This window comes from Gadus morhua, chromosome 7 (genome assembly GCF_902167405.1).
Source record: "Gadus morhua chromosome 7, gadMor3.0, whole genome shotgun sequence".
Classification (NCBI taxonomy): Eukaryota; Metazoa; Chordata; class Actinopteri; order Gadiformes; family Gadidae; genus Gadus; species Gadus morhua.
In genome coordinates, this window is record NC_044054.1 from 16,679,850 (window position 1) to 16,705,918 (window position 26,069).

General features: G+C 43.2%; 1 protein-coding gene across 1 annotated transcript in view; it reads right to left on the reverse strand.

Annotated features, from left to right (window-relative positions):
* The window catches only part of jade2 (jade family PHD finger 2), a 119,062-nt gene extending 94,589 nt beyond the window's left edge, over positions 1-24,473 (reverse strand). Inside the window, exons 1-2 of the mRNA XM_030360219.1 lie at positions 23,672-24,473; positions 2,513-2,576 (exon numbers count right to left, since the gene is read on the reverse strand). Of these exons, the coding sequence (XP_030216079.1) occupies positions 2,513-2,576; positions 23,672-23,677 (70 nt within the window). The 5' untranslated portion in view covers positions 23,678-24,473. The remainder of the gene's footprint in view (positions 1-2,512; positions 2,577-23,671) is intronic.
* Positions 24,474-26,069: the final 1,596 nt, after the last annotated feature.

The following is a 26,069-nucleotide window of genomic DNA, read 5'->3' on the forward strand; positions in this document are numbered from 1 at the left end:
ATTGACAGACAGAGTGAATGTAATCAAAAGACGTCAAATTAATCCTGCACTCTGTTGGCCAGAGAGACAGAAAAACTGTGTGTGTGTGCGTGTGCGTGTGTGCGTGCGTGTGTGTGTGTGTCGTTTATATCCCTATTTTGATGTCATTCTGACCCTGCTCTACAAAAAATAAAAATGGAAACACATTAAACGGAACGAACAGTCTGAGACAGAACAAGAGTAAAAAGATGCAATCTAAATTCAAGGGAAGTGTGGGGGTTTCCGCCTTCCAAGAAATACTTTTTCAGTGTAAACAGCATTTTGCCTCCTTCTTATCTTTGTCTCTATTGAAATGAAGCTAATCCTTTGACCGCTTTGAACGTTCAGCCACCCCATCAATCAACTCATTGACCAAATTAGAGACCAAGCGAACAAGGGCGTGAGGCAATTGAAATCCTTGTTGTTTAGTCCAACGGCGATTGGCAGGCAATTCGCCGTGAATTCAATACATTTACAGGGCAATCGATCTATGTATATGCACCGATTATTTGATTTAAATGGCAAAACTCATCTCAAGAACCGCTAGAATCGATAACAGTATTGATAAGCTCAGGCCTGATAGATTTTAGGGTTTGGAGAACTTTTGAACGGGGTCCCTACAAAACCGATCTCAATCCCCATCCCTACTGCCGGGCGCCTCTCAGAAGCAGCATCTCTGACCAGTGTCACCGCGCCACCCCAAAACATGTGACCAACCACGGGCGTGACTGATATCTTGTGCTCACGTATGTAGAGGGGCGGCCATGTGTACGACATGAGCCAGCTGCGCGGCCTCCAGCTAACGGCCGGTTACCTCGCCTGTGCTGCAGTCAGAGGTTACAATCATGGTTTATGTGCTGATTAAAAGCCTTGCCTGAGCCCAGAGCAGCCAAAATTACCGCGGGCGCTTCAATGAGAAAGCGGATGAGAACCAGTGAGTCGCCCACAGGAGCGGCTGCTGTGGTCTGCTGGAGGCTCACAGCCAACTTAAAATTATCCAATTTCTCAGCTTTTCTCCTCATCACTTTGTGTCACGATCCGACAAGGACATGTACAAAAACAGACGGTTGTGTGTTTGTGCAGCTTCCCAATGGGCCTTCTAGTAAACTCAACCACCTCACATCTTCATATTAATGTGCATAAGCATGCACAGCATCAAACCTCTTCAATAACCCATTCAAAATGTAGTATTATGTGTACACAGATGTCCTTCTGTCTGAGCGCTCGGCGTTGGCAGTGTTGCCAATGTATTTCTACAGAGCATTCAGGCCCAATCCCTCACATACCTCTGATGCTGCCCTTGGCATTGGGGGCGCTTGGTTACTCACCTTGACGCTGCGCTCTAATAAAACAATTCAAACCATGACCTGGGTTAACCTAGACCTCTTGAAGCGCATCAAATAACAACTGTTTTTGCTTGACGTTCGGAAACAGAACCCAAATGGCAATGGCTTTCTTCACGTCCACTTGATACACACCGTCCGTCTGCACCCAACCCAGCCCCTTGTTCAGTGCTTCCCTGGTTGAGATAGTATCAAAGATTTTTACAGTGTGTTTGTAATAAAGAGTATAAAGCTAAATGAAGCAATGGGTTCCCTTTTCAGTGTAATTAATGAAGATTTGTTTCCTAGAATCTTTTGTGTACCATATTGCCCCGGTTGCTGAAAAGCTAAGAAACTAATCATTTAACTTCCTGTCGCTTTTCACACAACCTGATTATAGATGATGGTGTTAAACACTGTGTGATACACCATACGTGTTTGAGCATATGCAGGATTTAGTTTGATTAATTACACTATAATATACGTCAAATCCCATGGTGTTGGTAGCTTAAGTAATTGCGGAACACTAGGTGACAAATGGGACATTCATGATAAATATTTGATTCTTAATCTTTATTTTTGGCAATCTTTTTTCGACAATCGCACATGTGTCGTTTTTTGGGGTGAATAGTGCTGTCTTATAGCCCTGTCTTTCAATTACATCAAAACTTTGCACAATGCTCAAATCCAAATATAGAATAAAGATTGTTAACTCCAACTATGAAAGCATGTGTCTTCAGAGAAGCTCAGCCGTTTAAGAATCTGATTAAGGCTGATGAAAAGGAAAAGACGATCAACTAATGAAGAGTTCTCAGAAGACCATGAACCAGTGGCAGCCCTACCTGATTACATACATCTTATTCACTCTCTTAGAGCATGATCAATACAAAGTAGAACTCTGATCTTAATCATGTAATACTGGACCAATCTAAAAAATGTAGGTCCCATTAGTGCCTTAGACACAAAATCAACGTAAAATAGGGTCCAGGTTGAAACATCCTTCCTTTAAGGGCTATACAGAAACAATAAACCTGCTAAATTCCTTTCTTACAATGACCTTATAGTAGGTTTTCCTCTGCTTTCTTTCTGTGCCGTTACAAAATGAAACGTTCTCATAGCACCGCATACGTTCACATAAACAAAAACACTGTCTGGCTCTCTGTCCAACTTACTGTCAGTGGTGTCAGAGTCATTACTGCTGGTCGAGTATTTCCTCTTCTTCCTTTCGCTCTCCATCTGTGGAAGAAGAAACAGAATATTTACCGCGCAGAAAAAGAGGTTCATTGGCATCAGAAGTCTGTTTGAAGGGAACCCACATTACCAGTCATCTTTTTTAAATGGGCAGCATTATGGACCTACATCAAGGAGCTTGTGAACGCAAAACCGTTCTTCTCAAATGATGTGGTAATATGTCTTACATCATCATGGTAATCAATGCTATTTTGTCGCGGTTACTAAAAAATGAGAACGCAAGTCTCGGCCAAACAGTTTGTGAAACTTCCCCTTTGCTCTGAACTCAATTGGCACTCTTTTTCGTGACGTCCAATGACCTTTCAGTACACTCTCTGCCGTCACGACAAAGGGACACAAGCGGCGAGGTGTGTGTGTGGATGTGTGGAACTCCGTTTGGGCAGTGGATCCTTCTGACTGTTGGGTCCAGTGGAGGGTAAGGCTTCCCGTACAAGCACAGAATCATGGTGTGTGTGGATGTGTGGAGCTCCGTCTGGGCAGCGGTTCACTTTGATGTTCGCGTCCGAGAGGGGTATAGGCTTTCCGGACACATAGTAGGACACCACGATGTGTGAAGCGTTTCATATACATAGGCTCATTATTACGCTCATAGACAACGATGGTACTAAAAAGTATGAAAGTTGCCGTGGGTCGTAACCATGGGGATAACATCCTTCCTAGAACTCTCAGTCCAGAACGCTTTTTCTTCTTTAAATCTCAGTGTTCAAATCCCAGCTGAAAGGGGGGGGGGGGGTCACTTCAATTTAAGCCAAGGTAAGAATCCTCTTACCCTTTATGAGGCAAGGGGAGCAACTTACTATTGTTGATGGGGCAAGCCTCACCATTGTATAAACAGCATTTATCAAACAGTCAAATCGCTTTATTAAAAGTAATGCATTGCGTCTGGAAAGTGAAAAGATGAGACAGAGATTTGGCATTGTATGAGAGTTGGGTAACAATCTTACTAATCCTAAAGAAAAAACGAATAAAGGAACGAATTCCTAAGTGAGTCAGAGTGAAGAAATGAGGACAGGCTCTTGGACAGGGAGTCCATCCTGGAGCAGGAGAGCCCGCTAGACTCTGGCCAAGTGCTACTAGACCAGAGCACAACGCGGGTTGTGGCCTTGGGCGTGCGGAGCAGAGATTTATGGGTCCATAAAAGGGGGGCTATTCCCTCTAATGCGCGGCTCTTCCTGTTCCCCTGAACCCGTCTGCCTCATGTGCACACTCTCCACACTGACGTGTGCTGAGAGAACACAACTCTCTCCATCCCTCCCTCTCCAGCCCTTCCTCTGCTCTATTCATTTACCACTCTCTGGAGACCATCTGTCTCCATCTCTCTCTCGCTGCGTCCATCGCTGAGTCCTTCTATTTCTGGTCCACCTTCCTCAATAACTCTTACCGCTCCATCTTTCTCTCTCTCAATTTTCTTTATTATGCCTTCTCACGCTCCCCTCGCTCTACATTCATCTTGCCGTTTCGGTGCCCTCCTTCTTCTCTCTCCCGATTCATATTCTACTCATTTCCCCCAAACACATCCCTCGCTGCGACTCGAATCCTATCCTGTGGTCATGTGCTGTTTACATGTCGGATGCTCACGTTCTTTAACCCTTTTACACCTAGCCAACGTTCCCTCTTCTCTTGACTAACATGCTTTATGTATTCCAACTAAATAGCTTTCGCTCGCCACAGCTGTTGATCAGTGGTGCAGTACTAAAGACAACACTACAACCCTGCCTCATGGGTTAAAACTCTCGCTCAGCCCACTAAATCCATATCTAAACTGCCAATCCCCCAGGCTTAAACCAAGACGCTCCCACCACCCCTAAACCAGGACCCCCAGCCTGATCCAGGACTAGGACCCCCACCCCTAAACCAAGACCCCCCAACCCTAAACCAAAGTCCCCAACCCTAAACCAAGACCCCTCAACCCTAAACCGGGACTCCAAACCCTAAGCCGGGACCCCCCCCCCCGCCCAACACTAAACCAGGGCCCACACCCCTAAACAAAGGCCCCCACCCCTACCCCTAAACCAAGACCACCACCCCTATACCACGACCTCCAGCCCTAAACCTAAACCAGGACCCCTAAACCAGGACCAGGACCCATAAACCAAGCCCCCCATCCCTTAACCAAGTCCAAGACCCCCAGCCCTAAACAAAGACCCCCTACCCTAAACCAAGACATCCAGCCCTAAACCAAGACCAGGACCCCTAAACCAGAATCCCCATCCCTAAACTAGGACCCACATTGCGTCCGACAATATAATTTAAGGAATGGCTTTTTCAATTGTTAGCTTATGTCCATCGCTAAAAGCTAAAGTAAAATATCTTATTGTGCACTCCTACATCTTCTAAAACTGCATCAGAGCTGTCTGTTCTGGTCATTACCATTTCTGTTGATCCGTCTCAGCTGGCTCTGAGCTTGATGTCTGCTTTCGGTCCACATGAACAAAAGATACACAAAAACTACGATTCAAAACCTAAAGAATTTGAGAATTTTGATGATTTAAGTTGGGGTCTGCAGTTAAGCCTATGTGCAGGTCGCTCTGCGTTTCTGGTCCAATTGCCCCCTTCAAGTGCTGTTCTTAGGTCTCACTCTCAATGCATCCATGAAATGAGTGTCTAGTCTTTACTTCCTTTTTTCACAGAAAGAGTGATCAGAGACAGGGGTTGTTAGTAAAAGTGTGTACACAGTAGGTTCAGATAGGGTCTTGGTCACGAGATGTGGCCCTTCATTGTCTGACTTATTCCGCTCTAAATCAAGAGAGAAATTAAATCAAGAGAAGATAAAAGAGATGAGACGGATAAGGATATAAAGATTAATAGGAAAGATAAACTGTGTGTGTGGGTGTGTGTGTGTGTGTGGTGTGTGTGTGTGTGTGTGTGTGTGTGTGTGTGTGTGTGTGGTGTGTGTGTGTGTGGTGTGTGTGTGTGTGTGTGTGTGTGTGTGTTAATCAAAGGAAGGAGACATGTATTATGAAAGATGAAAGAGGACATGCAAGATTAGCCCAGACTAAAGGTTTAAAAGTGGTATATTAATTTAGCCCAGACCAAAGGTTTAAAAGTGGTATATTAATAAGGTATAATGGTGTATTTGCAAATCAAAGAAATAAAGTGAGTGAGTGAGACATATATAAGGAGATGAAGTGTTTCAGAGCAGTGCTTGTTGAACCAACATGGACGCATACAAGGCCAACAGCGCTCATGGCATGTGGCACTCTAGCCACGCCTCCACAGATAGATGATAGTGACCTCTGGTCTTCTTCATGCATGGATCTCATTAACTGCACTGTCTGTCAATTGTCATAAAAAGCAGCCATGGCTGAAAACTGTTATTACAGTAGTTCAAAACAGTGACTTGCATTTTTAAAAGTTGAACTGTGGAGTACACTCACAAAAAGCTTAAATCTATTGAACTATTCAATACAACAGCATAAATATTCATATTTTTCCCATCGTTGTCGTGTAGAGTTCCTCACCGGTCAGGTTTTATGCAGGGAGCAGACATTAGACCAGCACTATTCGCATTTGATTTGAGAGAAAAACAGTCTTACACAGATAAGCCTATCCTTACACTGTTGATTTGTCCTCACCTTAAAGCTAACCGTAACAGATATTTAACCTCGGATTCAGAGTCATATCAAGTTTATCAAAAGCTCAAAAGCTAAATACAATACACGCAAAGTTGATTGACCGAAAACCAAACCAAAAGTCATCAGGTCCTGTCCTATAAGATAGAACTCATAGAACTAAAAAATGTGTAAAAGATAACTGCCTGTTGATGCTTGTATGGGCCACTTTCATTGTCCACTTTAGTTTAATGTCACATTGAAGCATGTATCATTATCCTGACTGCAGTAAACAATAGCAGTGCATGCTGGGAGAGTGGAGTTAACTGGGGAGCAAATTAGATGGCTGTGTGTGACATTGCCAAAAATGTTGCTACAATCACTGAAGGACTAGAAATCCAGGGTTGTTTAAACAAACAAAACAGGCAAAATAACATCTCAAGATGGAATTCTAAATGATGTCCCAATAACAATTGATCAAAAAGGAGCTAGAGCACATCATTCTCCTCAGTACAACCATATTTCCAATTGTGTTTCACAATGCAAGAAGAGGCAAACCAGTAAAGACAGAGAGGGCAGGCGCAAAGTCAAACTGCGTAAACAGCATGGCCATCTATGCTTAGCCAAGTTTCCTTGATATCCATTAGTGCAGGACCTCTGAGATTGAATACATTGGAATTCATTTTCTCCTCTCCACATTCAGGTTTCTAAAATCTGGAGACTGTTACAATGCACATACCTAAATCAGCTCCTCCAGCAAAGATTAAGCATTAATCTGTTTTATATATTTCATATATGCCTAATATTTGCAACTCCGATAGAAACACTTGTACAGCTGGCAATGCAGTAGACAGATTGCTACCATGGTAAATGGGCTCATTCAGCACATACCTTGGCTCTTTAAAGACACAATTCCAGTTTGACCATCTAAATGTTCCTCTTTCTGCATTAGGATGTGGCTCAGTCCTTCAGTCTTTTTGATTTGTATACGTTTCTCTGTCTTGCTTAGATAGGTCAATCTGCAAACGTGTAGGCGTAATGTATGCCAATATCTATATATATGTCCATCTATCTACCCACGTGTCGGTTAATCCGTCTCATCCGTCTTTCGTTGTCAAGCAGAGATAACAAATATGGTACTGGTGGGTTTTTGTATTAGGATTCAAATAAATGCATTTCTCTTGGTCCAATCCTAGACAATAAATCAACTAGTTTATTGCTTCTTCTAAATATTGTTTGAAGTAAATAGTCAACATGAAATAAAAAAAATAGGTACTTTATCCATACGGAGGTCTTGGGAGACAGGACAGTATCAACACTATTCTCGTACTATTCTTCATACAACCAGGAATGGTGCCCGTTGATTCAGAAGTTAAATGGTAAGATTGGTTTCCAATCAGTTAAAAAAATTAAATATCAACGTTGACTTATTGCAGTGTTGCTGTGCACCTAGTATTCAGGATGAACCCACTGCCTTAAACAAAGCCACCATCTTCTGACAGAATCCTAACTACGCGCCTCGGTCTCTAGGTCTGTGAGCATTCGATTCGCGTGGAAATACTGAATCAAAACCTGTGGATTTGCTCGTTTTAGGACCCCATAGGAGAAAGCTACTAACCCAAGTTAATGTGCTCTTATGTACGCGGACAATAAAAAGATACAGCAAAAAAACAAAAATCTTAGCTGATTGACATCTTGACTATGTCATTATTATCCTCTCTTAACAAACTGGCCAAATACTAGAGATATAGTCTACAGTCAGCGACACACACAAACTAGAGCCCGACCGATAAAAAATATTTGGTGATCAAAAAATCCAATATTCCGATATATTTTTAAAAAAGAAATACCAGAAACGTTACAAAACATAAACAGATTTCCCTAACATTGGTTATTTGTAGAGCTGTCAAGCGATTAAAATATTTAATCGTGATTAATCGCATTAATGTCATAGTTAACTCTAATTAATCGCGATTAATCGCAAATTCTTTTTCTATGCTAAATATCCCTTGATTTTTTTGTCCCATAATTCTTCTCATTTTAATTCTCTTATCAACATGGTGAAGTGCATCGGCTTGCCTTGTGCAAATGATTTTTTATTGATAACAACATTGGCATATACACTGATCAAAACAGGACGATACAAAAAAAGAGCCTATAGTGCAATTAAACGACTGCTTTGAACAAATGTCATTTGAACATAGCAGTCAGGCTACTGCTTCTTTGTTTTGAGCCAAAGAAAAAAAAATATATATATATATTTTTTTGTTTTTTTTTATAAAATAATTGCGTTAATCGCGCGATAAATTTTTTAACGCCGTTAAATTAGGTTTGCGTTAACGCCGTTAATAACGCGTTTAACTGACAGCTCTAGTTATTTGTAGTTGTTTTTGAGTCCTCAGAAAAGTACGAACCCATAAAAGGGACATGGGGTATCTTTTAAGAAAGTATCTGGTGCTCACGAGAAAGTATCTCGTGAGTATCTCGTGAGGTGCCCGCGAGAAAGTATCTTGTGAGCACGAGAAAGTAGGCCCACCTCGTAAATATGTCACTGGCCGTGCGTACGTGTGTGTGACGGGTATACGTGCTCCAATTGTGCGAGATAAAAATAAAGCACATTCATTTGAATGATTTTTGCTTGTGTGTGATTTATCGCGGGCACGGGTCGGGTAACGGGACAAATATTAGCGGGTATCAGCGAATGCAGATTTCTTTTTGATATTAACACGGGTGACGAGGCGGATCTGGTGCTGGACATTGTCAGCATCATGGACAGCATCGTAGCTCAGCTGACGTGAAAAACCATTTGACCTACCAGATCTATGGATATACCATGCGACAATTCCTTTAAAGATACTTTCTCGTGCGGACCCAACCACCGTGCCCAAATGCGGCTCAACCAACACTGCTTTCCAATATTTTGTTTATTTCCAATAGTCTAGGCCAGAGTCCTGCATGGGTCCATTGCGGGTAGGGCCCCCACCCTACCCGCAAAGTGTGCGGCCCGTCACGTGATAATATCAAAATGAAATCCGCACCTCTCCGGACCCGTTAATATTTGGCCCGTTAACCGAACCTTGCCCACGATAAATCGCACACAAGCTAAAATCATTAAATTATATGTGCTTTATTGTTAACATGCACTATTGGAGCACGTATACCCTCTTGCGCTCCGCCTCCAACTATGAGATGGTTAGTGTTACACCTTTCCTGCTGTCGGCTCCCAGACCGTAGTCGAGGAGCACATGTGAGACGTTCCCTCCAGGGCCGATGCCCTCTCAGGGGCAACACCCTTTATTTTGACCGGCAGTTGGTCTGCGGTTGGAATATGGTTGGAATATGGTTGGATTGTAGCGGCCACCGATTCGTGATAGGCTGGGTACTTTATTCTTCTATTATCACAACCAGACTCGTTCATTACTACACTAAACTGACACACTAGCGCTCGCTCTCCTTGCTCGTCCACAAACTCGCTGACGTCACACACACACACACACACACACACACACACACACACACACACACACACACACACACACACACACACACACACACACACACACACACACACACACACACACACACACACACACACACACACACACACACACACACACACACACGATTGATGCAAAGAGACATCAATGGATTGGGAGAAGACAACACAAATCCAGCCCTTAGCCCATACTCACATGCACACTTGTGCTGTGAACTCACTGAGGAGCCATAGGTCAGTCAGTTTGATTCAGATGCCCTGCATATAAATTGCCTAATAACAGCCCATCTCTGAGGTTTATGTGTTTGTATTTGTTTACCCGTGTGTGGTGTAAATCCTGAGTTTTTCTCTTTAGAAGGTGTGCTCGGGGCGTGCGTGTGCAAAAGCCTTGGAATCATCAGGTAGTCTCACTTCTTCTCCCCATCCTTCTTGTTCCAACGTCCCTCTTCATGTATTCTCTCTTTCAATCTCACTATCCATCTCCCTCTAACCAACTCCTCTTCAACCCTTTAGCTCGCTGCCTTTGCTCCCTCACTCTCAACTTCTATTAATCTGCCTTGATTATCATCCATCTCTTCTAGTCTCCGTTATATTCCCGCGTTCCCCTCATCCTGGTCTCTCTCCCCAACACACTTCCCCATATTTCGCACTCCATTTACCAATTCATCTTCCCCCTGCCTCCTCTCGATGCTTCAAATGCTTTGTTTTTATTCTGCACTGGGGATCCACCTGGTCCGTGACATATCATATACTTCCCACAATCAGTGCGTTTACATGCAGTCATTTTCGGATAAAGAAACGAATAAGACCTCAACCGGACTTTTAAAATGCGAATGAATTTTGGCTTTGACTCTGAGTCCAGATTGAAACGCTACATGGAGGAGAAAGGGATTGTTGCCGTACGCGGGACAGCTGTCAGTTCACTCCGGGTTTGTAATTTCTCCGACGCTCCATTGTTCCGACCTCTCGGTCGTATGCAGACTCCTGCGGCTGAACTCCTCCCGCTGCTCTGCCGCCGGAGGAGTCCGCAAACGACCCAGAGGTCGGAACAGTGGATCGTCTGAGAAATGACATGGACGGTGGACCCGAAGTGAACTGGTGAACTTTCTCGAATGCCGCCCATGTTTGTTGTTGCTGGGACGTAGAGGTCAACCGGAAGTGGCTCTATAACAACTTGTTGTAAGGGCTACAGCGCCACCTAGGGTAGCGGAATCAGCCATGCTCCGGCCATTATCCGATCTCTTAAAGGCCATGTATGTTAGGATAATTGACAGGGTCCGTTCGAGTAGCAAAATCAGTATAAGGCTTAATCCGATCTAGCTGTCCCATGTAAACGCACTGACTGAGATGCTGCACGGCTTTGGATGTTCTGCTGAGGAAGCTTCAACAAGTCGGCTCTTTTTACATCATAAAACTGATTATGAGGTTGATTGCATTGAATCTTTGTGTCTGAGATTCCATCTTATTAAAATGCCTATTTTATTGCATGATCAACAAAGATCTAGTCATGTATATCCTTTTCCAGAGCTTAGCTTCGGAAGGACAACATTCATTCTATCATTAAAGATAGTATAGACTTTTAGTTTTAAGATAAAACAAGCATCAACTAAATGATTTACTCCTTTAGAAATTTCATGTCAAAATGTCACCTTTAATTAAAGTAGGATGTTGGTGATGATCGTTTTTGTAATCAACCAGGAATCGGACCAATAATGTGACGGCATTATCCATTAATATTAGGGTTGAACCAATATAATTTCAGATATCTGTGTATCCCATCATATGAATTCAGCGGGTTGGTATTCAAAAATTATTAAAGTTTTGAATTACTTCCAGTGGCACTTTTCCATGTAATCAGTGGTAGGAAATACTCCAGATTCTCCAGAACTCAATAATGTAGATCCATTATGAATACGACAGAAGGATGGCAGACTGCTTCATTTAGAAACAAAGATAGAGTATAACGGAACCAGGCCCTGTTAACTTCATTACCATACAGGGGAACCGCTTTTCTAATGTGTATTGCCTTTACTGCACATAAAATGAGCCTGCTTCTAAACATACATGCTAATAATAACCACTTTAATTAAAGGTCAATGTTGGAGCAGTAATAGGCCTTAAGTAGAGCATAATAATCACTATGGTATTTTATAATAGCTACGTAGACTTGGCCCTGAAAATATAATTGCAGAAGCACGAGTTTTCAAAACCACCCAGTGTAAAGGAGATAGTGAGGAAGCAATAACAAAGTTTAATGCGACCATAAATATGCAGGCGGCAATTATCAAAAGACCATATCTGCAAATGACAACGCAGAATATCCTCCCCAAAACAGTTGAAATATAATGACCAACACAACAAAGTGTGCAGTGCAACAGCATCTCAGTAGACATCTGGACGTCAGTGGAGATGGAGACCGTCATGAAGTGCATTTCAATGCAAAACATTTCAGTAGCTACTAGGCCTGAACGATTAATCTGGTTAAAATCGCGATCTCGATTCATAACCCTATGTGACCTCATTTCCAAATGACAATGATTCTGCTGTATTTTCATTATGGCCGTGAGCTGCATTAAAACAAGAGAGAGAGCGAGTGAGACAGCGGCAAGTTACTGTCAGACAGTGTGAGAGAAAAGCTGCGTAAGGAAGGACAAATAAACGACAAATAAATCAAGAACAAAACCCGCTGTTGATGGAAGTGAGAACAAGACACTATTCAGGCCGACAAAACAACCAGGTATCTTTGTCATATTCACCATGGTCACTCACGTTGTAGGACATTGTGAAGGTAACAGCCTATTTCCGTCTCTTACCCACAGTCCTCCTTTTGCATCCACAGTGATAAACTACATTCATAGAGCTATCATTATCGCTATCGGTTATAGGTATTGATCATTTATCTCGATAGCAGTCGGCACAAGAAGCCACGGTTTACCTGAGGAAAACGGCAGGGTGACTATCATTATGGGGACGCCACAGACATGCTCCTTCAACAGAGTGAGGGAGAATAAACACTGTGATTACTAGGCTACCTTGCATTATGTTATCCGAAGCCTCTGGCTGGGTATAGGGGTAGGGTTTAACCAGAGGGTTACGTCACGGAGGGTCATGCGGGGGGCAAACAGCGGCGCATCACAGGGACCCTTACAATCACAGCGCAGAAAATAGATCTGAATTCGTGTTTGTACTGTAGACAAAATTTTGGAATGTAAATATAAATGTATTCCCCTCACGTGAACCGTAGGCTACTATAACTCTGCAGGTCAATGGCAGTGGCTAACGGAGGGCAAATGCTAACCAAGAAGCCCCCTTTCTGGACGCACAATGAGGAATAAAGAATGAAAGGTCTAGTCTGAATCTGGGTAAGACAGGCAGGGTAATGCTAGCTTTATGATAGCATTTTATTGTAAGATATTTTAGATGGTTATCTCGGCTTACTCCTCTAACTAACTACTAGTGCCTCCTCCATGTTGGAACATCACAATATTGGGCTGGCCAGTAAGGCAGAGATTGCATTTGACGGCTTCACAATGGTGAATCCCCTTGGACCTCACCCCGGAGCAGAGGGCATGGCCATCCACGTCCCGATCCCCCGTCTCCACCAGAAAATGCATCGCAGTGAATTACAGATAAACGAAATCAAAACAAGATGATTCAACCAGAGCGGTGAGCAGACAGTGCTGGGGCTTTCTGCAGACCCGGTTTTCTTTAAAACAGCAGAAATGTCTGGAGGATGACGAGAAGAAACCTCTTTACACAAAGTGTCCAGTGATCACAACATCACAACCAAACAACATATCTGTTGGACGATTTTGGAATGAGGGACGCACTGATCGAGAAAGAGCTTGACATTGTGATGCTTTTGGACTACAACGAAGATGCATACGTTACTGGATTATTTTCGAGAACAAAGATTCCCTGGCATTTTCCACTAAACTGAAATACAGAGGAAAAGAAGGGTGGCTGAAAGAGTATCAGTAAATAAGTGATAACCCTTAGCCTTCCCCTTCATGACTCAGTCATCTTGGTGGAGAAGTGATTAACACAGTGGAGGACTGACGCTCCATCTATCCTCTATCTATCCATCCATCCTTCAGGTTGAGGTGGGCCCCATTTGGCTATGGAGTAATAGCCAAATAAAGTAATCCCCCAGAGGGAGGGATCAAAGTAAGGAGGAATGACGCTGGGGAAGGGATGGGATACGGAGGGATAAAATAAGGGGTCATGAGAAATGTATGGCTGGACACCCACGGAAACAGTATGATGTTGGAACAAGAGTGAAAGATACAAAGATTGTTTTTCTTCCAAGAAAAGAGAAGGACGGATGAAGAGACGAGGGCAGAGGGTCGCAGAGAAAGGCAATGCACAAAAAAAAATACCTCAACAGAGGCTCATGGCAGTGTGATATACCAGTGGAATCTACTCAAACATGAAAGCACCAGCAAAACTTGCTTGTGTCGTGGGTGTTTCAATTTACCACATACCTTTTCTAAACAGACGCACACTGCTTCAACATAGAGGGGTACCCCGCCATCAATCATATGAAGAACTGGATGATGTCGTTTATAATCATCCCCAATTGCTACTCATGGAAACATATACTTAAACTGCGATATAACAAGGTTTGACATGCCGTGAATTCGGATATAACACGTTGCACCCCAATTTGTCGGCACGTGAATTTTACAGTGGTGATTTCGATAGCATTCCCTATTAAACACTAATTTAGGATCTAATTAGAGATCTAAGGATCTAATCTATTTACCGCAGATATGAACATCAGAGCAGACACTAGAGTAGATGAAGGTCTGTCTGATGGCCCCCTCATCGCAGCAGCAACAGGCACACCATCCACCACATAGGTAGAAGAAGGAGAGGAGGTTTTATCAACTTCTTCCTTTCTTTAACAACACTCAAGGTGAAAAGAGTGTTTAAACGCACTCCTGGGTATAACAAGGTCATATTTTGGTGGACCCAAACAACCGTGTTACATCTCCGTTTGAGTATTATGCAGAGTAACATATGGCCCTTATGCAAGAAAATGTGTGTATTTTCTCATAATTGTTGTGTTTTTTTTGTTGGTACATGCAACTCTTTCGAGTTTGCCAGGCCAGATCCTGCAAATGCTCCAAATGCTATGGAGTGCAAAGCTTGTCTGAATCCTCCTTTTGGGAACTAAAATAAGACCATTTATATCATTAAGCAGCGTTGGTTGCAGCATTGGAGTCCAGACTACGCATGTTTTGTGTACCTAAGACATCAAATTCTACATCCAAGGATTGGGGAATGCTACAAATGTTATTTAAGCACATTGGACAGATAGTTGAAGTTCCACGGATAAATATCAGCCAAACAAAAATCATAACAGACTTAAAAACAATACAGGACATTCATTTCTGTGCACAGGAAAAATATTGGGAAGAATTGGGCTACAGTGTCAAGAAAAGGTATTATTTTGGAGTACATCCATCTGATGATATGAAGTTTGCCCTGGGAGCCACAGACCGTGCAATCCTAGCCTGGGCCTTGTCAGAAACACACAGAAAGTACCATGATATGAAGAAAAAGGGTTGTTGTCTAGAGTATGTGCTGCACCGAAAAAATCAATAGTCCTACTTTATTAGATCAGCAGCCTTCAACTCCACACACACACACACACACCACACACACACACAAACACACACACAACACACACACACACACACACACACACACACACACATACACATACACACACACACACACACACCTGAGTGATGGGAAGCTATGGTGGGGAAGTGGTGAGTCATCAGCGTCAGTGTTCCCATAAGGCCCCCCCCCCCCCGGACACCTCTGGGAGCAGCTAAAATGGAAATCAAGTGCTCTGTGACGCAGCCAGGCCCAGGCATATCTGTGAATGATCTCTGTAAACATGGGGAGGAAGAGCTCACCAAAGGATACGGTAAGACCATGCAAAATGTAACCAGGGGTCGCCAAGACGCAGAAACAAATAGCCGAGAGAGGCCATCTTCTCTCCAACTAAAGACGCGGTCCAATCCCTTGGTTAATCAGGCTGAAGGATGGCAGTAGACCTAGATTATGTGTCTATATCTATCCATCTATCTGAATTCACATAAATTTCCTGCTCAAAAGGCAAGACGGGTCACAGAGATCTCTGGCATTTTGGAACTTAATTGATATTGTACAGGGATTGGGTTTCCGTTTAAAAGGAAAGTTTAATGAAAACAAAAAGTTGTATTTTGTTTTATGAACTTAAAAAAAAAATATATATATATATATATACAAAGTATATATTTATATATATAAAGTACAGTCTTTACTCCCTAACATGGGTATCAGCCCCTGAAATCCATTAGCGGTCAGGCGCCAATTTATGCTGGTCATTCTGGGTGTGTTGTTGATAAGAAAATGACCGTTTGCCATGTGTGATACAGCGCCTCCAGTAACACATCCAACATGCCAGGTCACATACGCGTCACAAAGGAAATAAATAAGTGGAAGGAAACACATTTAGTCCACCTTCTATTCAAGCTACAATTAACTTCAAAAAGGTACTAATAAACTTACAGTGGCAATGAAAAAGCTAATGCAAAAGGTTTTTGACGTAGAATTTGTAGCCTGTTTTAGAAGACTGGATCACAGCAATTAAACACGGACGGTGTTCTAGTACAAACGTGTTACCCACGCTGTATAGCAACTACAAAAGCACTGATTGAGACGGACCTCGAATTAAAAGCCTTGACAAGAGATGTGTTGACGTCAAGAGCAAGAGGGAGTTGTATCACGATCACAGCTCATCACATGAAAGACCAGTGGGGAAAATAACACCCAGTTCTACAAACTCAAGCAATGTATGACGCTCAAACAGGGGAGAATCAAGCAGAGGGGCTGAGGGAAGCAGTGGCGGAATGGCAGTTGTGTAGGACAAACGTCACCATCCCTCGGGGACAGGTGTTGCCAGGAACACAGTGAATGCACTAAGGAGGCTGGTTTGTCACCACAGATACAGTGTTCAGCCCATACAATAAATCTGGCCCCACAGAAGGAGCTGGGATTTAACCAGATGTCTTGTCTATCGGTGAAAAGTGAGGAAGGTTAGGCACGTTTGGCACAACTGTAGCAGATATCCTCAAGGCAAACAAGAGACGCTTCATCTCCAGTCTCACAAGTTAATTCCGGATGAGCCCACAAGGAGGAACTCAAGTTATGACATGCTGGAGCACTACCTGGTGCAGCAAACTGCTGTGTACTCAGCACTTACAGAGAAGACTAAAAAAAGATTACAGAGGACATAATCACCCTGACTGAGCACAATGTAACTGTGACAGCAGATTTGATCCAGGTACTCCCAATCTGGCTGAGCACTGAATAGTAACCAACAGTGTCAGTAATTCTTCCTCTAAAAACACATAATACGGACATTTATGAAGTGCAAAAGAGCAAGACTGTGAAGGACGTCCAAACCGGCGATAGCATCAGCCTAGAGGAAAGGTGTTCTGACCCTTCAACAGTTCCTGGATGAGAGCAGTGCCCTAGACCCCAGGTTCAAGTATCTCACCACACTTTAATGAAACCTTAAGATGTTTTGACCCTTTTGACAAAAGGGTCGCCGACACAATTCATTTCTTATGACAAATGTACTTATTGTAATTCGCTTTGGATAAAAGCTTCTGTTAAATTCCCTAAATGTAAATTGATTTCAATAAAAAAAGATATTCTAAAAATAAAAATATATAAAAATATTTTATTTAAAACGTTTAAATACTTAATCAAACTACTGTATTTTTCGAAAATAAGGTTGTATGCCAGGCTTGTATCCAGGTTTTAAGAACCAAAACTGTCGCTGCAGCTTATTTTCCAGAGCGGCTTAGATTTTGCCAAAACAAACACAAAGACGAAAATAATCTGTATTTTCAGGGATTTGGTTTCGGGTGATAATACATGAAGTTCCTACCGCAGTCTCGATGTGAAGCCTGCATGCTCATTTATATTAGAGGTTTGCGAGTAAAAAAGATACCTCTTAAATAAAAAACATTTGTGTCACTTTATCACTGACAAAATGATAGTCTAAATGAGTTGCTTGAAAAATATATGCCTGGTTTAGTCAATCTGTAAAGAAAAAGTTCAGGGTTTGTCTAAAGGTTAAATAGGCATCATCGACTTCGAATTAGTCACGGACGCTCACTCAACCATCAGTTGACCAGCACCGCGGCGTGGACACAGACCAAAGAACATTGAACTATTTAGACTATTTAGTTATGGTTTCACGCCAGTATTGGGCGGAACATTTAAGTATTTGGGTTGTGTGCGAAGAACATTTTAGAAAAAAATATAATGCAGTGGGGTTTAGTGTTGGCTAAAGCAGTCTTTCAGTCCCAAGTTGTCTTCACTTGCCTTTGGAGCTCTTGGCCTATGGCTTGCATTTGGTACCAGCTAGTAATGGAACGGTTCAAGTAAAAAAGAATTTGAACAATTCAGTTCGCTGGTCAAGGGTTTCATTTGGTGGCACCGTTACAAATGTGGTTGCACCCCTTGTTTCGCCACTGTATCGGCATGTCCTTTGTCACATCAATAGCAAAATATTTTTATTACACACATCAGTAGAGTGGTCACAGCCAAGAGATGGAGATGATTTTGAAAGAATTTGAATAGGAATCGCTTCTTGATAACAATTTTAAAGAGGATAGTTATTGAGAGCTCGGTTGTGACTGACTTCCTCGTTGATCTTATTTGACAATATAACCGCATCACATAATGAGCAAGGCATTGACAGTGTCAGGGTGAATCCACAAGGTGTTGCAATGTGTGGTAATGGTAAGCAGAGCCCTTTCACATTGTAAGGCGGACATTCTCCGGATTATACCAAGAGGCGGCACTGTATGTGTGAACGCAAATGTCCGACACGTCACACGCCCCTCCGGAGTTTACCCGGCCTCTAGTATAAAGTCAGAATCGGAGAGCATGCCTCCGTACAATACGTGTGGTACAATAGATTGTGTACACCCAGTGCGGGCAACTCTGCTGACGTCAACGTCTCTGTGTTACAACAACTCTTCAACGTTGACTATGTACAAAGTCGGAGCTTCTTACTTGGGCTGCACGATTATTGCCAAAATGATTATCACGATTATTTTGATCAATATTGATATCACGATTATTTACCACGATTATTCATTGAAAAAAAAATCTTTCGAATTTCTACCACCCGCTTGTGGTAGGAGCCACACACTGTGCTCAGCGGCAAATTGCCGCCAGGCCACGCCCCCCTGTTTTCACGCTTCGCGCCGGACCCACGCAGTCGCAGACAGGTGTACAGGGAGCGCTTGGTTTGCTTTGCAGTGGAGGTAGAGCGTTTATTGCATGGGCGGGGCTCGTTTCTTTCGTTTTCTTTTTTTTGCGGATGCATTATTTAAAATTTAAATTTAAATTAAAAAAAAAAAAAAAATATGTAAAAAAAAAATATGGCGAAAATATCGCGGGAACACTACGTGTCATCGTGGGACGCCAATATCGTCATCGCGATAAAAAAACCTATATATTGTGCAGCCCTACTTCTTACCATAGTAAAGAGTTGACAAAGAACAACAAAGAAACCGCTGAACCACTGGGACAACACCAAACATTTATGACCCCACCGCTAGGCAATGTTTGTTTGCCAAGCCAAATTATCCGGCACCTTTTTGAACCAATCAGAAACCGTCCTTTAAAAAGCTGTGCTTCAACAGAGCTGGGGCTGGTGCCATGTTTGGTTAGTCTGAGCCAAGTACACATTATGATAACTTAAATACCATCACTCATCCAATAGGACAAGATCTGATAAGATGAGGAGGTAAAGAAGCGATGACAAAAGAGCCAGTAGGCTAAAGGAAGGCTGCAGGAAACGATGCAGTAACTAAGAAGTGCACACATGCACACACCTGGTTTCAGAGAGGACTGTGGCCCAAACAAAGGAGGCAGGGCAATCACAATTTCCATTATCATCTTGCTTGTTCCAGGACATTAACAGAATATTTATTGATGCTGCCACAACACTACTATTGCTGCTGCATTGTGGGAAGAAGAGCGAGAGAGAAACAAGAGACATAATAAATAACCCTTACTACTACATTAAAGGAGGAAGAGAGAGAGGGAAGAGGCACAGAAAAGAGGGATTAATAACAAGAAAAGATGAGGCTGCGATCCAATTGTTTTTTTCCTAACCAAGCCATTTTTTTGCTGGTCTCTGGAAATCTGCTGACAAACGTGGAGAGATTGAAGCCCAGCCAATAAACCTGCAGAGAAGAGGAGAGGGGGAGAAGAAGGAAGGAGGTGAGAGAGGGAGAGGGGAAGGAAAGAGGACAAAGCAATGGAAAACAGAAATGAAGGAAGGAGATAATAAAAAAAAAGGAAAGAGGACAAGGAGAGAAAGACGTTTGGCTCGGAGTTGGCTCAAAATAAAGAACACACAGACATAGAGACAGAAAGAGAAGGCGTAAGAGACGAATAGATGATTAATCTAGCGGTAGGAGTTCATTAGCTACTAGGAGCGAGAAGAGAGAGATGAGCCAACGGAGGAGGTGGAGGAACGAGGGATTTGCCCTTCACTTCTGTTGACCCTGCGCCACCTGTTTGTTTATCAATCTCTCTCTCACCGTCGCACACCTTCTCTTGTCCTACCTAAATCTCCTCATATCTCTCCTCACTCACTTTGCAGTACCGTCTCCTCTTCCAAAAATGTTCACCTGCAGGCTTTGTTTCCCCTTCTTATTCTGTATGTCTGTGGTTTCATTTGAGTGTAATCTTACATGACCATGCTATACTAACAAGCAATAGAAAAGCTCAATAACATCACTTGTTTTCAATCCTAAATCAATATCCATGGTGATGCCAGAATCAAAAGGTGTGAATGCATTTGCTTCGTCTGAAAAAAAAAAAATTCATCATTATGATCTGACACAGAAAAGCAACCAGTAAGTCCATGCCTCTGAGGCTATGAGCAGATAGTGCTTTATTCTTCATAAATGAGGAAACAATGTTGAGAGAATGAATGAATGAATAATCAATACATATTATTTTGTTAGATTAATCTACAAATTCCATATGAGGAAACCTCCTGTTCTGAATATACATCTGCCGGTTTGATCAATCAACATTGATCCGAGACTGTGATTATGGAACCAATGCCAAAACAGTGACCTCACAGAGACCCATCTGCACCGTTGTCCATCTTCACAATACCAAAAACATATGGAAAGACTTGGCATCTTTATGTGCTTAGATTTTACAGAAGTAAGGCACATTACATGTTCTATGATATATTGAGTGACATTGTGAGAGTCAGATATAACAAACAGACAACACTATATATTCCACTGGATTCTTCACCAATGTACTTATCATCGCAGCACTCATCGTGCTGTTGGTTACCCAAGCACAACATTTTGTCTATAGGGACCAGAATAAAAAAAAAAAAATAGACAACCAATGAACAGCCACGAAATTAACAAACTAAAAAGGATCAAACACACAAGGGAGGCATTTCAGTCACCCTGAGACAGTCCTCTCTAAACATAAGCCCAGGGGCCAGGGCTATAGTATTAACAGGCTTGTGGCCAGCATGCTGGTGAGCTAGTTAGTAAGCGGAATAGTGTGTGGCACAAGCTGGTGACATGACAGCCAAGCAACCAACCCGCCGCAGGGCAGCAACACATGCAATCCTCCACTCAGTTGGAAAATGCTTCTGATCTCTCATATTTCTCGAGCACATACACTGAGTTATGCACAAACACATGCACATTGAGGCTGCAGTGTGTGGATGCGTCATGCATCTTTTATGCATCTATGGACCATTAGACATTCAACTATGCGCGCGTGTGTGTGTGTGTGTGTGTGTGTGTGTGTGTGTGTGTGTGTGTGTGTGTGTGTGTGTGTGTGTGTGTGTGTGTGTGTGTGTGTGTGTGTGTGTGTGTGTGTGTGTGTGTGTGTGTGTGTGTCCAGTAGGAGCAGTCCATTCATGAGTAACCAGCACCACCCCCGCCACTCACACAACCCCCCCCCCCCCTCCCCCCCGCCCTACACCCTCTAGCCGCTAATGCAATACTACGTGTGACGTAGGCTCCTTACCCCTTTTTCCGGCCAATCAGGGCCCAGGGCTCAGCACAGTACATACGCAAGAGGCAACACCGGCCCACTGGCTCTCTTCACCCGCTCCCTCCCAAACATACACACGTGTGCGTGTGCACATGTGCCCTCTCAGGGGCGAGTCAGTGCCACGCGCCTGCCTCCGCAAACACTACACATAAATCACGCTGCCCAACGTGTGCACACACTCACCTAGCGCCAAAAACAGAACCCACAGAGCAAACATACAGATATTTAACGCGCCAAACCCGATGATTTTAAGAGCCGAAGATGTGGTTCATACCACAAGGGGTTGAAAGAGTGAGAAGGGGGGATTGTTTTGATGGAGGTCATAGAAAGAGGAAGATAGCCTGAAAGAGGAGATGTGTGTAGTTTAAAGATGGATGGATGAGTTACTCACTTGTAGGGCGGTAGTAGCAGAGAGGAAGATACAGACACAGCAAGGGATTTAGAAAGAGAGAGTGAAAAAATATACACTTAATGAGGAGACATTTGAGTCACAGAAATTGAGCGCTTATGCCCAGTACACACACCATGACTCATCTCCGGCTTCATACCGAGCTCTGTGTCTGTGGTCTGTGTGTTGTGTGTGTGTGTGTGTGTGTGTGTGTGGTGGTGTGTGTGTGTGTGTGTGTGTGTGGGTGTTGTGTGTGTGTGTGTGTGTGTGTGTGTGTGTGCGCGTGTGCTGTCACAACTGGGAACAGTTAACAAGTCCCAAGACACTGCCGGCGTAATTGATTCAAGACTGGAGCCTGTTTAGTCTCATTTATAAGCACGATCAAGAAATAGTGAATGACTATGCCTATTGACTATTTATCATAAACTAATATAATAGGGGAGGCGAATATCTTTGGGAAAATACCCAAGATGAATGGCTTGGCACTGCAGGTGCTCATTATAACTACAAAATGATATTACATGCAGCAGAGATGTGACCCACGGTATAAGGCATCATACATGTTATAGGACGGACCCCCCCTCCTCCCTCCCCTTTCAAAAACGCAAAGGTGAGGGGCGCATGAGCCGCGCGCAGAAGTGAGCGATAGAGAGTCCCGCCCCGTGCGCTCGGAGAGGCAACCATGAGGAGGTAAACAACGGCCACTCCCCCCTCCACGGTGAGCACAGCACGGAGCGGGAGAGAGGGAACGGAGAGGGAGAGATGCTCTCATTCTTTTATACGCGTGTGCGTGATCAGCCTCCCAAAGGAAATAGGTCCTCGATTTATTCCCCTTGGCCGGGGGATAAATCGGAATGCACGTGCGCCACATTGGAAAACACTCATGAGCCTCAAAGTTCCAGAGTTAAGTTTTTGCAATTCATGCTCAATATGACGCTCATCTCCGAGTGGTCCTTCATATAACTTCGTGAGCGTTTGCGTGAGGTATTTTATGTATCCTACAGTCTACTGTGATGATCGCCTCCTGCACTCGGACATAGTCGAAATGTGAATTAGTATAATGATGTACAGTAGTGATGTACAATATTTGTGTTGTACAGTATTAGTGATGTACAGTGTAAGAGATAAACAGCATTAGTGATGAGCAGCCTTCATTCGGCTTTACGAGCCCCTGTTCGCTGTTATTCACCAATTCCCAAGCTGCGTCTGTGACACTGAAACTGTAAGTGACCCTCCACCCCGGTCCCTAAACACAATGTTTTCCTGGGATCTCAACCTGCGCCTTCAAACTACCTTCTCCTTCAGACCTGTTCTCCCTATGGAGCCGCATGCACCCGGCCACATGTACCGGGCACTGGTGGTGGAGGAACACACACGCACCGGGTGCTGGTGGAGAGTCACACCACCGGGACTGACGACCCGTTTCAGAAGTGCGTGCATGCTACTCCCCCTGCTAACTAGCATGCGGGCTAACAGCAACTGTACTTGTCTGAAAAACACAAACCCTCGCCCTTACCTTCATGTATGTGTGACCCCGTTCAGTCGGCGCGGAGCGGGGAAGCGTCCTCGGCTGTGGACGGCGGGCGGGTCCGGGGGGTTTAGGAGCTCATTTGAAGCCGGCCACATGTAGTTTAGAGCAGGACCCTGACATGCACGGTGCCCGCCTGCTAGCGCTGCTAGGCGGTGGAAGCCCTCCTGACTCCCCGGCGGTGACAGGACCGTCCCTCTGTCCGCCGTGACAGCACGTCACATCGATCTGCGGAGACGTGGAGAGTCCTGATCCAGAGGTTAGGGAAAAGTAGAGACGGCCAGAAGGTATTTTCTCTGGTAAGCGGCGGTAGTCCGTTACGATTTCGCAGGTTGCGAGGTGCGCGCAAGATGTTCAGAAATCGTGTCGCATTTCCATAACAGTCCAAATATGGTGTGAACCCGACAGGTCTGGTCTCTGCGCCCCGACTGGTTTCCTCCCAGTGCCGATGAAGGGTGAAGAAGAAGAGATGCTTTCAGGGAGATGACTCAGAAAAAGATTGCGAGCCAGTTTCGCAACGGTCCTCCGAAAAAACACAGCGCCTTGTTTTAGTTGCTGGGTCTGTCGCTCCTGAGCCCGACCTGAACACCGCTATCTGCACGAACACCCCCAGACCAGTCCCGCTTCCTCACTCGATCTACCGGTCCTGCTTCCTCACTACATCTACCAGTCCTGCTTCCTCACTAGATCTATCATCAGCCTGTGAACTCTTTTGGCGCCATATTTATGGCGTACTTTTAATTCCCAGCGCTGAGTGTGTGAGCGCTTCCTACTTCACGAAGACAGGGGAACGACGCCTCGAACAGGACGACAAGGGGATAATATCATAATGTATTGCAGCGAAAAAAGTTAAACACGTACAGCTTCTTCATTTTTTAAAGATGGAAGAAAACGTAACAGAAACATCTCAGTCATGTACTTTATCTGATGGGATTGTTTGTTAGGTTCAAAGTATTTTTTTATTATTATTATTTATTCATACGCGGACTATACGTAAGAATACAGAGATCGTTGTAGCCTAGTACGACCATGATAACATAACAAAACGGTTGGTCATTAAAAATGAAATATAAACATCTTTCCATCTTCTTTCTACTTGACCGTTTTCGTGTGTACTTTGGATTTCTAATTTGAAAGCTGAATGAATCTTAATAAATATATAGGCCCAGGGAAGCATAGACACAACTGAGTGTGATATAGTTGGTAGGTAGGCCTATACATAATCGTCAATATCGTATACATTCTATATAAGGTCTAAAAAGTTTTTTAATTATTAATTTAGATAACTTTTTAAGTTATCTTAACTTTAAGTTCGCTATAACCCTAACCCTAAAATGTTACTTGGGTTGTATTCTGCCTGTTTGGGACGAAATAGTTTAGTTAAGTTCTCTCAGACTTTCTGTGTTCGAGTGGGATGTCTGCTCAATGCAACGATAAGTCATTCTTATTTATGATGTAATTGATTGTTTACCAATGTGGGTATTATGAACTTAGATTTCAGAGGAGGGTGGAAAATATATATTTTTAGGGGGGAAACATGGACGCTGCATTATGGTCATAAGTTTAAACAATCTGCTTCATGAAAGTCCTTTTACCTGAGAAGTTTGCACACAGCGATTTAGACAAATTGGCATCAATCATTTCAATGCCAAATAATAAAAATCGAATTTATGAACAAGAGAAGATAAAGATACATAATTTACTAACATAAACAACACGTTCTTACACACAAGCTCACACACAGTGTTTTGTACATGGTGAACCGACCTCTAACATCAGCTATAATTCTTTAGTTGAAAGTTGAACACAACATCATATTAATATCATATTAATGTTAGGCTTAGGAAAGATACAGAGGCAACTAAAGTAACAACATAGACCTTTGTATGTTGGGACATAATTGTATATATCATATTCATTTTATAATGCTTATAAATAATAAATATCATTAATGAATTAATGCAACTTTTTATTTGTCTTCGTATATAGTTCACTATAGCCAATCCTTGACTGATATTTATTTGTATCCGACCTTTTGAATTCTGAAGAGTTGAATAGATGTTCGAGTTGGAATCCTGCAAAAATAGAAGAACTGGAACCTCTCCAGAGACCGGAGAACCAAGGCAGGTAAAGGTCAAAGGTCATTCAGAGAAGAAAGTGGAACTATTGGAACTTCAACAGGCATACTGAAATGCAAGTGCGTCTACACACACAAAAGCAGTCACACACACGCTTGCCGAAACAAACACACATGCAACTCTAAGCCTGTGTGTTCAACAATCTGACTCTCTTTATCTCCTCATACTCAAATTTACAAATCCATAAAGTCTTGATTCCCCCCCTCCCCCACTACCAACACACGCACACAATCACACACACACACAGA